The 13,740-nt window shown below is 51.3% G+C and overlaps 1 protein-coding gene across 1 annotated transcript; it reads left to right on the top strand.

Annotated features, from left to right (window-relative positions):
- Window positions 1-4,659: 4,659 nt before the first annotated feature.
- On the top strand, window positions 4,660-8,058 carry INAFM2 (InaF motif containing 2). The gene has a single exon (XM_033109097.1). It carries the CDS (start codon window positions 5,426-5,428, stop codon window positions 5,885-5,887), a length of 462 nt encoding a protein of 153 aa, XP_032964988.1. The 5' UTR covers window positions 4,660-5,425; the 3' UTR covers window positions 5,888-8,058.
- Window positions 8,059-13,740: the final 5,682 nt, after the last annotated feature.

Raw genomic sequence — 13,740 nt, 5'->3', positions numbered from 1 at the left:
AATCTAAAGATGAGAGGTATAGATGGCAGGAAAGGATTGACCCCTATGCCAGCAGCAGTCCAAGAATCATCTTCTCTGCCTCTGTTTATCTGTGAAATGGGCCCATTAGACGATGTCCTTCTCCAGGTGGGCATGGTGCATTGCACATGTGGAATGCCCCCAGAACAGACTGATTGTTTCTATCCTTACTCCTGTTCATCCACCTTTTTATCAGGACCTGGGCAAAGCCACAGTGAACAAGCCCCTCAACTTTGTGAATAGCATGAAGCCAGTGAGAACAGGAAATATGTTGTGAGACACGTTCAGGATCCCCAAACATCCTAACCTGCTGGAGTAACAGCCTGAACCTCAAAGGTGAAATGAACAGGGCTTAACAGAGAGATCTGGGCTTGGCTCCAAGGCACCGACTGTACAAACACAGGGTGGGGAAGTGGTGGCTTAGCAGAGCATGTGTGAATAAAACTGAGGGTTTTTGCTGACAGCCAGTTCCATGAGTCAAATAAAAAGGTTGCCAGAAAAGCTGATGGACTCTTAACCTGCTGAGTTGAAGTTGAGTACTAAACCCGGTGATTCTCCATCTTGGTATCAATCAGAATTGTCTGGTAACACTGTGTATTCCTTGTTGTTCAGAGACCCTCTGAATCAGGACCTGGGATGGGTGTGTGGGTAGAGGGGAAGGAAAGTGAGAAGTGTGGATTTCTACAGAGTTTCACTCTTGGTTCCAATGTGTAGCCAGGGCTCTAGAATCAACAAAGACAGTCCCATTCTCATTCTTGACATGTCAGACCACATCTGATGTACTCTGGGACTTTGATTTTGTTGCTTTATTGTGGGGAAACACACAGCTAGAGGACATTTAGTGGAGGACAGGTGGGATTTAGGATTCACGCAATGCTCTGTGAGGACTGCTGAAGGGAGCCATGGCATAGAAGACACAGGTGGCCAGGAGGTCTACCTTCGGATGGATGAGACTTGTTCTCTGAGGTCCCAAGATTAGAATCTTAGGTGACTTAGGTGACTGTCTTATATCAGGTTTCTCATGAAACATTTTGAGACAGAGATTTGCTTGCAAGAAGTTTATTGGGAGCTGCTCGCAAAAACAACCCAACACATTTGAGGAAGTGGAGGAGTCGGGATTGAACGGAAGAAGAAATTGATGAGTGATGCAGTCACAACAAAGGAGGCCCCCACAGGGACGTCTGGGGTTGAGATGACCCTTCATAGCTGGCCCCAACTGAAGCAAGAGGGCTGGACCTTTGAATCCTCACATTGACCAGGCAGATTAACCCTAGGAAGGGCTCATGAAGCCTGGTAAGGCAGTTCCCTTTGGAAATGCCCAGGGAGAGACTCAGCTATAAGCCACTAGCAGCCTACATTCCTGGCAACTTGGAGATAAGTTTCTTGGTCCCAAAGGCAGGCTCTAGGTGATGCACCATAGCACCAATGACATACCCCCCTTGGCACAGCTCTGACTTACTGGCTTCATTTGGTAAGCTCACTCTGCACAATTCTGGTGACCACTTTCTCTGGGAAATTTACAGGAAGGTACGTAGGAGGAAATAGAGCCCCCACTACTGAAGCTTGTCTTGGTGTCACAACTGATATTCAGCATTCTCCCCACCCAGTTACCTGTTCTAGATTCTACCTTCAGCTTGTACCTGTGCTGGTCTAGATGGCTTACTTGGCATTCCTGAGGGGTCTAAGCCCCAATTACCATGCCCTTCTCAAACCAAGCTTCTGAATTTGTCCACTTACTATCAAAATTGGGCAAGGGAATACGAAGAGACACCCCAGTGGATCACCTGGGTGCCAAACATATTCTTCCCTAATCCCACTATGTAGTAGCAGCTCTATCTCTTCTAAAGGATCAGAGTCAAGCACCCCTGCCAGGAAGTGACTCCTTTCTTTGCCTGCTGGTCTCTTGGCACAAGGACTCTGAAGGACAGACAGCAGCCACACTGAATGTTTATGGGATTCTTGTTCTGTCCCCTGGTGGAAGTGTTCTGCCTCTGGGACCCAGATTCTCTAAACCCAGAGAGCCTGGAACTGTATGAATAGGAACCACAAATTGCCCTCCCCCAAGGGTCACTGGGAGTGATGGTGAGGTTATTCCTCCCTCCACCCCTCATTTCCTAGACCTCTGTGTTTTAGCTGTTGAGCCATAGCACCATATTATAGTTATTGAATAGGGTGCATACTTCATGCCGGAGCACGGAGTCCTATCATCTCTAAAACAGTGCTTCAGCGTCATCTTTGAAAAGCTGTTCTTTTACTCTATCAACTCTATTCACCAGTGGGCAGCAAAGTATGAGATGTACCAAGAAGATTCCACGACCATGTGCCCACTCTTTTGCTATGACGTGGGACGCTTGGTCTGATGCAAAGTTATGTGAGGTCCCATGTCAGTGAATCAAACCCTCTAAGCCCTCAGAAAGTGGTGCTGGTTGAGGGCTTTAGCAGGAAAGAGAAATCCGTATCTAGAATATGTGCCCGTTCAAGTCAAGACGAATCACTAATTGTTCCAGAGCAACTACCTGATAGGTTGTTGTGAGACAAATGAGACAAGGAATGTAAGTGCCCGGCACATAATAAGGGTGTGGGTGTCGCTGCTGTTACAATTGGTCAGAACTTTCCAAAGCCTGAGAAAGCTGCCATAGGGAGCAGACAGGTATACCACCATGGAGGGTCTTTTAGCTGACACTGGAGAGTGCTCCATAGGGGTGTTGTGGAGGACATTCTAGGGTTGTGGAGGCATTTACAAAAGATGACCTTTGGGGCCTGTGCTGTCCCCACAGCGACTTGATTCTCTGATTTCTCTGACTCTGTCTACCCTTGGAGGGGGAGAGGCACTTAGAGAAGCATATTCACTTTCGGGCCACTAGGGGGCCACTTAGTTGCCTGCAATAGGAACATACTAATGGTTTCTTAATGGCTCAGGCACCAGGGAGATTAGGCTCAATTATATCTGAAAGCAATTTGAGTTCCTAGGGTAAAAGACACTATGTAAATCCACATAATAAATAGGGTTTATTGATGATAGGTTAAAGAATCTGGCACTGTTTAGTTTGGGGAAAACTAGGGTAGGAGAAATTGAATAACGGTTTCAAGTATATTTATTCTTTAGTATAGAAAAGTGACATGCTGTTTTCTGCAAGTACTGAGAACCAAGCAAGAGGAAAGTTTAATTTGCAACAGAAGAAATATAGAGTGCATTCAAGAAAGAGGGTATCAGGAGGCTTTGGGTCGGTCCTCCCTGGGATCTTGCAGAATAATTCACCATGGGATAGTTGGTATGATCAGTCCTGCCGGGAAAGCCAGAGAGCAGGGGAGAGAAGAGAAGGCAACATACAGAGGCCATTCAGGAAGTTTCACTTAACAAGCCACCCTGCTCGATGGGCTCTGACTGACCTGGGAGGAGGACATGGAAGGAGTGATTGTCTTTTCTCCTCCATCAGCCCGCAGAAGACAATATACATTCCGATTTTCCAATGTCCTTGAAATTTCTCAGGAAGTAAAAAGTCAGGCTGCTCCTGGAAATAGCATCCAGTCAGCCACTGCTGGCGGCTCCCTCACACCTGGGACTCAGGCCTGAGAGTGAGGGGCTGGCTGGGAGGCCTTTGGTTCCCTGGGCCATCAGCACAGTCGGCTCTGACGGCCACTTGACTGCTGGGTGGCTGAGGCGGCAGGGCAGCAGTGTTGGGGAGGGACTTCCTCATAAAGGGGCACAGTGTCCGGAAGCCAAAGGTTCCTGTGGAGGAGGAGGGGAAATGGGAAAGGCAGAGAGGGTCCTGCCCCACAGGGTCAGAAGCCAGGAGTCAGGCTCACATCTGCGGGGGCAGGACTGGGGAGCTGGGTTCACCCACTGAAGCCCATCAAGACCACAGTCCTTTCACCACACACACACACACAGGCACAGCTCCTACACCCATCGAGACACCCAGGCGTCCACACACCCAGCTCTGGAAACACAGGAAGTAGGATTCAAGGAGAAGGGAGTCAGAAATTCTGCAAAGCCTTGTAGAGAGGGAATGAGAAGAGAAGGCAGGAGAGAAGAGGGCGGAAGGAGCAGGAAGGCACAGGGGAAATCGGCTACTGAGAGGTGGAGCTTGGAGGGGGGTCGTCAGAACCGACCTGAGGGAGGACAAACCTCCCACGGAAGGGACGAGGGAAGAACCGCCTTGGCTCTGAGGCCCGGTGAGGATCAGAGAGGGAAAAAGCTCTGGGAGCGGCTCCAAGGGTTCAGGGCAGCCCCTTGACGTGGGAGTCGGAAGTCCCAAAAAGCGGGACCTGAGACCTGTTGCAAACTTTGGCACTAGGGTGGGAGGCGAGCCTGGAAAAACAGTGGAGCACGTGGTGCTGTCCCGGAAGCTCTGTAAGCTCTGGGCAGCCTGACTGGGGGCTCGAAGAGAACAGGAATCGGGAAGATTTCCTCAGAACCGCGAAGCCCAGGCGGGACCCGGAAGGGGGTGGGGCTGGCGGGGAAGGGGCGCGACCAGCTGTGACCACAGTGGCATCCCAGCTCCTGGTGCTTATCTGCCTACGCCCCAGGCTCACTAGGTATAAAAGGGTCTGGAAGACCCACCCGAAGCGTATGTGGAGCGGGGCGCTAGCCGACAGCACGAGCGTGGTATCACCACCACTTGGGGGGGTAAAGTAAGGGCTGGGGGCCGAAGCCGCTGCTGCTGTTTCACCTGTCACTTCAGACAGTCCTGGAAAGGAGAGGTGCCCGAGTTGACAGCTCCGCGCTCGGACCGCCCCTCCACGCCCCGCTTCCAGTCCCGCACTCCGCCCCGAACGACACGGTTCCCCTTTTAAAGAAGCGCCCAAGCTCCCACCCTCACCGAGCCAGCCCGCGCGGTGCGGCGGCGACGTTGCCCTTTTAAGGGCCAGCCTCCTTTAACTCTCTCGTAACGGGGCGTCCCGGCGGGGCTCGCGGCGCGGGACTGAAGCCCGCCTCCCAGCGCGGCACTTCCGGACCCCGGCGTCGCCCTTTTAAGAGGCAGCCCCCAGCAGCGCTCTCCCCCGCCCCTTGTTGCCGGCGCGCTAGGCGGGGGAGCCCGGCTGGAGCGCAGCGCGCTGTCCGCGCGGCCACTGGAGACCGGGCGGCCGGCGGCCGGGCAGGCGGCGGCGGCGGATGGGGACGCGGAGCCGGGCGGCTGTGGCGGCTGTGGATGTGGCGGCGGCCGGGAAGCAGCTGACGGGCCGGCGGCGGCGGCGGCGCTGGCGGCGGTGACTGGTCCAGGCCCGGGCGGCAGCTGCAGCGACGCGGTGGCGGGCTGCGAGCGGGCGGCGTGAGGAGCGGCGGCGGAGCGCGAAGCGGCCGGGAACCGAGGGCGCCGGGCTGCCCCTTGCTCAGTCCTCGCTGGCCGTCAGGCCCCCTCCAGCCGGGGCCGTGGAGCACCGGGGCAAAGGCCGGGGCCCCCCAATGAAGGAGCGCGACGCGGCTCCGGCCGAGCGGGGCAAGCCGGCCACCTACACCGGGGACAAGAAGGCGAAGATGGCGGCCAAGACCAACAAGAAGTGGGTCCGGCTCGCCACCGTGTTCGCCTACGTGCTCTCAGTGTCGCTGGCCGCCATCGTGCTCGCCGTCTACTACAGCCTCATCTGGCAGCCGGTGGGCGCCGGGACCTCGGGGGGAGCCGCCGGCCCGCCCCCCGGCGGCTCCAACGCCACTGGCCCGTCCGGGACTTCGGGGGCGACTGCAGCGGGGCCCAATGCCACCGGGTCGTCCAGCCGCGAGGCGCCGCGCGACGCGCCCCCGCTGCAGGCGGCGCGGCCCATGCCTCCCGACCCCTCTGCCGACAACCCCCTGGCTGGGCCTCTGGAGCGGCCGCGGGGTCCCGAGGAGGACGAGGAGGAAGCGGCGGCGGCGCCATGGAGTCGTTGAACCCCACCACCCCAGAGGAGGCCGGGAACCATCCTCCCCGAGCCCGGAGACTGGACTTTGCAGCAGGACGCGGCGGGGAGCCCGCGGGAGTGACCCTCAGGAAGTGAACGCCCCCTTTCCCCCGACGATCGGCGGCTCGCCCCGGGGGCGAGTGACCTGAAGCCCGATCTTCAGCCAAGGGACCACGATTCGCCAGGGACTCGGGGTTTGGTCTTCCCAGGATCGTGCTGCGGCGCCAGGGCCCTGAGCCATAAGGGGGGTGGGGGGAGGGGTGGGGAGGTCCCAGCACCGAACCCTTCCGCGCGGCTCCGTTCACTCTTGTGTATTCTACGTGCAGGGGTTACTCCGGCTTAACCCCCAAGACTCAGGGGAAGGAGGGAGCTGTAGGGGCTTTGAAATAAGCTGAAGCTCTCGCAAGGATGAGGGCACCAAAAGTAGTGGAGCTCAGGTACGTCAACCTAGTTGCAGTGGCCACAAATGCATTTAATTTATAGATCCCTGTATATAGTTGTTGACATATGCACTAGACGCTATAATTACATAGAACTATATATATATCCTCCCACACCCCAGGTAGCTACTGACTGATGGGGTCAAGCAAGGGCTATTTGCTGGTCCCCAAAGTGCAGCTAGCCAGAGGGCACAAACACTTTTTTCCATCACCCACTCTTTCCCCTATTCCCCTTCCTATTTCAGAAAGATAGGTTTACGACACAAAAGAGTATAATCATTCTTAGACTTATTGAAAGGACAATGGAAACCCTTAGGAGAGAAGTAGAAGCAGTTTAGAGAGGGTGCAGGGTGTACTGATCCCCTCCTCTTCCCACCCTAGTGCCCCCACCCAAGAGGTTTCCTGTTGCAGCCCTAAGTGTCTGGATATGGGCCAGGGAAGAAGGAAGGGAAAGAGCAATGCCTCTGCTTCAATCCTTGACCTTCTCCTCACAGTTTTTTAGAAAGAGCAAGCTTTTGTAAGTAGAGTGACTCACAATTGTTTTATCTTTTTTTTTTCCTGCTCAAGATCTTGTCTTGTTCCAGTAATCACCCTAGCCTTCCCTCTTTCCTGAACCTGCAGTGACAATGTAGCCCTGTGATTAGGATAAAACCAGAGCTTTGAGCATGTTCTCTGGGTTTGAGTTGTATTATAGAGCAGTAAAGGCTAAAAGGTTCAAACTCAGGATTGTGCTTTGATAGCCAGTTAGTAGACCAGTCTTGGGAACATTAAATTGGCTTGTCTTTACCTCTCCCGGTAAACCCTACTTATATGCAGCCTGTATTTTTATTGAGATGAGTAACATCAAGGGAAATGACATGTGTATAGCTCTGGGGCAGCAAGAATTATACGCCCTCAATTCAGATTCCATTTTCTTCTGCCACTTGCTTTTAGGCAATTGAGTGTAGGTCGTGACAAGATATCAAACCCCTTAGTGTTTCCTTTTTGGGAAATGAGGCACTTTTTTAGAAAAAGACAAAAATTTATCCACCTGAGTCCTGAAACAGTTTGTCTCTCCAGTTTTCTGGCCTGCACTCTAGTTAGCTTTGATCCAAGTTTATAGGACAAACAGCCTTGCTTTAAGCCATGTCCTGTCTTGGGCAAGATAGCAGCTGAGCTGTCATAGCCTAGGGGCAGGCTGGTAGCACCCCCAAGGTGTCTTTGGCTGGAGAAGACTTCTGAGCAGCTTACTTGACTTTTGTCATTAGAAAGCCTCTGAGGCCTTTTTAAATTTTTGGTGGGGGTCTGGAGGGAAGAAACATAAAATGCCACTTTATAACTCCAATAATAGCCTGTGATTTATATTTATTGTGTGAATTTTTAGTCCTATATTTTAATATTTGTAAATTGATCTTATTCCAAGAATCCTTTGAACTTGCAGGAGACCATCTGGGAGTCCAATCCCCTGTCCCCATCCTGACCCCTGTATTCTGGACTGTTGAATCCACTTTGGGATGGATCAAAGAGTCTAGAGAGACCACTTGTAGGTCCAGCTGCTGGCCTCCTGACTCTCTAAAGCCTTCACTGGAATTGGGACATTAGCTCCAGCTGTAGCTGTGAACATGACCAGAGACATTATTTATAATTCAGCCATTTAAGATATACCTGTACTCAAAAAGTCTTGTATATTTTTTAAAAGTTTTATTTTTCAGGTGAACAAAAATACATTCTAAGAACTCTGTGTAAGTTGATCATTTCTCTTTTTGAACTTCTTGGGGAAGGAGTGTAGAGGTTGGAAGAGGAAATGGTCTGAGATGTGGTAGATGGGGGGTGATGAATTAGTGTCAGAGGAAAAAGTAATTGCCCTGGTGTTTTCTGTGCCGGATGGCTTGACCGAATTGATTAGTAAGGGGTGGCAGGAATCCATCTTAGTCAGGAAGCAATGATGGGATCGGAAGAACAGTGATATCTAGCTTTAGGTTGAAAGACGTTCTGGAAGAACAGTGATATCTAGCTTTAGGTTGAAAGAAGTTCTGCTTTTACAGGGCTCTAAACAGATGCCCAGCTGAGGAAGCTAAGAGATCAGTCAGCATGCGTGTTAAGAATTATTACAAACATTGAGCTGGCGAAGTGCTGAGGTGAGGATAAGCCGCCTGATAGCATAGCTGTTCTCACCTTTAAACCATTGGCCCCTAGATTGCTCAAGAAGTGCTAACACTGGGGAAGACACACCGAGGAGTCTGCAGTGGTTGGTCAGAGCTTTGTCTACAGTGGAGGAGGCGAGCGAGCCAAAGGGCTGAGAGAAGCTGTAGATTGCTTCAAAGGTGAGGCTTTTTCTACCCCTAAAGCAAACAATAAAAGACGTGGGTGAAAAGCACAAATATAAGGGATTAGTTATGCTGCAAAATACATGGCAAGCAATTGAGCTCAGCTCATTATTAGACAATGCTGCCCAGTACTCACCAAGGGAGAAGCCAGTGTTGGTGGGGCCCCCTGAGGCCTGCACTTCTCCAGAGCTGTTGGGGGGGTGGCTGCTGCGCTTTTACATCACCTTGTAGTCTGCAGGGGAGCATGGAAAAAGTCCGCCCTTCTTTTATTTTCGTCTGCAGCCTACACAATGGCTTTCTATGAGAGGGCTTGGTAAGGCAGAGCAGGAGGGGAGGGGAAGAGTTTCGAGGCTCTTCTAGTCAGCCCCTCCTTTCTGTAGATGGTGACATGTGGCTTTTGCAGCTTTGCATGGTGGGCACATACAGCAGTATGTACAGCAGGAGCCCGTTGGCTGATGCAAAGGGCATTGTTCCACCAGAACAAGGCCCAGTTGGTGGGGAACAGTGGTCAGAATGGCTTTACTTTCAGGGGTTAGAAATTAACTGCAAAATTGTCCATCACATTTCGAGCCACGAAGAAGTGTGTGCAAAGGGGGTTCCTTTCCTGCCCCTGCTTTGCACCTGCACCACCAGAACCATTTATAGGCATTTGCTTATACTAGAAGTTACTGTGTGCAGCTATTCCTTCACAGCCTGAGTTTGAAAGATGAGAGCCTCACCGAATATGTATCATTTCTCTCCCCTGTGGGTGTGGAGGTGCAAGGAAGTGTTTCTCTGAAGTTTTATGCATAAAAAATATTTTTCTTTCGAAGAGCTCTAGATTTCCCACTTCGTCTGAGCCCATTTTCTGTCTACCTTGTTTTCAGTTTTCACTTGGGAATTCTAAGATAGTGTGTTCTTTAGTTGAGTATTTATATCCTGTTTTAAAATGTTGAGTAGAGAGCATCTACTTGTTTCTACATGTTTCTTTAAGGAGAACTGAAAGGTCAGCTCTGGAGCTTTAGGTCTGCCACAGCTATTTAAACGGAGTAATAATTGCCCTCCCCTTCCTGTCTGCAGAGAATGGAGGTATTTCTGGAACTGCAACGCAGTAACAAAAGGGCTACAGCCGAACTTTTCTTTTCTTTTTGGTCTCCCTCCGTGGAGGGAGGGACCACAGTGGCTTTGCTCATTTCACAATACCTGGCACAGTAGTAGGTGCTCTGTGTTTGTTGATCACCTGATTGATCACTGTGTTGGATAGGATTCTCTCTCGTGTCATTGTGGTATCACTGTCATAATCCCCTTGTGAACCCACGTCCATGGCCCATAATCTGGCTGAAGGGAGTGGCTTGCTAAAGAGAAGCCCTGCAAATCACAACTGCCCTGGTCATTCTGGCCGCAGTCTTTTTATTTCCAAGTTGAGGGACTTGGGCTTGGCCTGCCTGTTCTTTCCAGGCACCAGAAGTCCACAGCTGTATTCCATGTGGTGCTTGATGGAGGCAGCATAGAATATGTGACCCATTCGTTGTCTCCTCTGCCCTGGCCTAATGTTGAGCTATAAATATACCTGCTCCATCAGCAGTTTTTTGGTCACATCTGTTTTACTTGCTGACATAGCCCATGGGTTTCTACTGCCAGAAAACCTACGTTATGCTCTTTGTTCCCTCCAGTAGCTAATTTTAACAATATAAAAACAAAAAACTTTTTTTTACCACACACGCACTCTACCAAGCTCTCCATCCTCTACGTGTGGAAACAGCCATGGCTTCCATGGTACACGTGAGCCACGTGGTCAGTAAGGGGCACCTGGACCACACCAGTTGTTCTGTTCTACTCTATAAACGTTTGTCAAGGTACCAGTAAGGGATCAGAAAATTACCACACAGTTCTTACCCTCAAGGAATTTATAGTCGTGCCAACAAGAATCCACTCTTGTTACTGCCCCTTTTTCTTCAGTAATCTGTTTTTGCAATAGCTTAACAGCAATAAGATTCCAACTTTCCTTAGTTAAATAGCAATACGATTCTGACTTTCCTTAGAATATTTTCCATAAGCTACCACCATTAACTCAAGAACTATTTATTTAGTGCCTTCAGTGGGTCACGTCAGCCTCAGAAGTCCCCAACCCAGCTTGTCTAAAAAAGCAATTACGTTGATTACCAAACATTTCCTTTTAAATATACGTCTCTGCTACCTCAGGGTTCTGGGTCACGAGTGGAGGTCTCCCCCTCGATTGTGTCCTGGAGGCCCGCTGCCCTCTGAGCTCCTTGCGGGTCAGTCTGGGCAGTGCTGTGTCACAGCCGCCTGTCTCTGATCCATAGACGGCTCACACCATCGTGAGGGCCTGTGTGGGAAGCAGCGCATTCTTGGGAGGGACTCCTGAACTGGAAATAGGAAATAAATCTGAGGACTCAGTAATGGCACTGGTTATGGCCTTTGACCCCTCTCTTTCCTCCTAACCAAATGGGAATTCATGAGAGCACATGGAGGTAATAGACATGACGGGGCTTGGAGATCTTGGGAATAAAAGTACACACATGAGGTAATATATTTTCGAGGGGACGTCTGTCCCTTTGGGCAAAATTGATGCCCGGAAAGAAATGTGCAGGGGCAGGCGGTAAGCATCATGCCGGCACGCAGACCAGCAGCTTCCCTGGGAACTTGTGGAAATGCCATGTCGTAGGCCCCATCCCAGACCTGCTGAATGAGAAATGGAGCTCGGCGCTGTGTTTGAACTAGTCTTTAGGGTCCTTCTGATGCACACGAAAACTTGGGAAGCACTGGCTGAGACTTTCCCTCTGATCCTGTAACTTAGGTTTAGGGAATTTGTTTTGACAGTTATCGAAAGGCCTTTTGATCCTCTTTCTTGGTTGAAGCCAGCTGCCCTACTGAGGAGAGAGGAAACACTGTGTCCTCAGAGGTTGTGAGAAAAGGGGGGAAAGCCTCCACTGTTGGTTGTTTTTGAGGGCTGCAGGAGAACTTGCCCCGGAGCGCTTGTGAAGCCGCAGGCCTGCCAGTCCTCCCTCCGTTTCCCACAAAGGTACCGATGTGTTTGCCTCACCTCCTACCCAGGGGCCTTCTGCTCCTCCAGCCAGTCCTTAAAAGGAACAGTGGGCGCCACATTTGTTCTTTCTGGTGCCAGGTCTGGGCTGTTTCACTTCCCCGGCGTCAAGTGGAGGCTTAATGAGAGGCTGTGACGTGGGCCAGCAGACTCGTTGAGAGAAAGCAGCCCCAGTCTGGACCTTATGCTGTCTCCTCTCATTGCCTTTCCCAGCCTTGAGCACCCCCTCAGTGAGGTTGTGTCCCCCAGTGTCAGCCCTTGTCGGCCCCGATGACCTTCACTCAGAGAGACGAGCTTGCCGGGCTGTGTGCACACTGATACATGGCGACAGTCAGAAAGAAAGTGGTTGGTGTCTTCTGTGTCTCCTATCCCCTTGGCCCCCACTCCCACCCCCACCTCAGTTTAGACCCAAAAATAAGATACCGGGATTTTGCCCCTCTTTTTTATTGGTGGTGGGGGGAGTACTGTCTTTTCTTGTTACTCCTGTCCCTGAGGCCGGGGTTGGAACTGTGCCTTGTTAGGTAGCTGGGGAGCCCCTGCTTCCAGAGATCTCCACTTACCCATCCCTTGACCATAAGAAAATACTGTCATGCTGTTCATTTGGGTGACAAAACTTAACACGAGGCGGCATGAAGAAAACTCCATCAAGGAGTTCGTTTGGGGGAGAAATAGTAAAGAAGCAAAAACTGGTGGGAGTTGATGAGATTGCTGCTGACATGAACAGAGGAAACGAGGCACCGTTCTGAGCTGTGGGAGCCAGTGTGTGAAGTTAGGGGCAAGCGCAGGACATCCCTGGGGTCCCACTAGGGGGTGGGGACAGGGCGCTCCCTGTAAGAACAGGGTCACTTCCTGACGCTTTGACTCCACGAGACTCCCTTGGATTAAAGCCGCTCACTGACCTAGAAGGCTGCTAAACTTTACAACTCATCCTTTGTTTCCCCGAGAGTATACTGACCCCAGTGAAGAAGAGACTAGAGGAGAACGTAAGGAAAAAACAGGAAACCAAATAGACAGAGATCACACCAAACAGCTACTTCATTTATTTAACAAATATTTACTAAGTGCCTTCTGGGTGCCAGGCTACTGTTAATAGAGTGCCTACTGTGTGTTAGGTATATTTTGCATACTCTTGTCTTTAATTTTTTGAATGACCCTTTATGGTAGGTTTTACTAGACCCACGTTGCAGAAAAGAAAACTGTGGCTTTTAGAGGTTAAAGTGGACCGAGTTCACCCAGCCAGCAGAGAGCAGACCTAGGATTGAGAGTCAGTCTGTCGGGTTCGAAGGCCCATGTTTGTTTCATTCTGCCGCGCTGCCTGTCATCAAAAACAATCCCTCCCTTGCAATGTGGCCTGCTGCTCCTCTCTGCAAGGTGGTCTGGGCCCAGGACGGGGTTCCGCCTCTTCTGCCCTCCTTGTTTTGAGGCCTGAGGTAAAGCTGTCATCTCCCCACTGGCTCGCAGCAGTCTTGTTTGCCCTCCCTTCTCAGCTCCTCTAGCTCTGTGCCTGGATTCCTGACAGCTGTGTCCCATGAAGAAGTCCCCACCTTTAAAGAGTAATCTGGTCTGTTGGTTGGAGAGGAGAAGGGCATCCAAGAGGAAGGCTGCCAGGCCTTCAAACAAAGGAACAGGGAAGAGAGAGGTGGCTTTCCATGACCCCAAGGCTTGTGGAGGGGTGTCGAACCATGTTTCCCTCCTGCTCCATAGCTGGTTCCATCCCAGAGCAGAAGGGGTGGCCGCCATAACTGCTGGTTCCCTTGATCCTGAGGGGCTCCCCTTTTTTGAGAAAAGCCCAGTGATACTTGCCTTGCCCTGCGCTCTTCCTCTAGTGACGACATCCTGTGCCAATCTCCATCCTCTGAGCCCCTCGTGAGTCCCATGTCATCCTTTCTCTGAACATCAAGAAGGACAGAAGCCCTCTGTCTCCATAGCCCTGCTGCACAACTTTCTCTCCTGCTTAGGTCCTATCGTGAGGCTGAAACAGAGCGCTGCCCGAATTCTACATCCCCGTCCCATAGTCACACGTGCCTGGGCACATGACCTTGAGCGAAGGTAC

This window comes from Rhinolophus ferrumequinum, chromosome 6 (genome assembly GCF_004115265.2).
Source record: "Rhinolophus ferrumequinum isolate MPI-CBG mRhiFer1 chromosome 6, mRhiFer1_v1.p, whole genome shotgun sequence".
In the NCBI taxonomy this organism is placed as follows: Eukaryota; Metazoa; Chordata; class Mammalia; order Chiroptera; family Rhinolophidae; genus Rhinolophus; species Rhinolophus ferrumequinum.
Note: the sequence above shows the minus strand (reverse complement) of the source record. Positions and strands in the feature narration are given on the sequence as shown.

What these genes read in the sequence shown, in the direction of transcription:
- INAFM2 (XM_033109097.1), top strand. Translation starts at nt 5,426, where the DNA reads ATGAAGGAGCGCGACGCGGCTCCGGCCGAGCGGGGCAAGCCGGCCACC.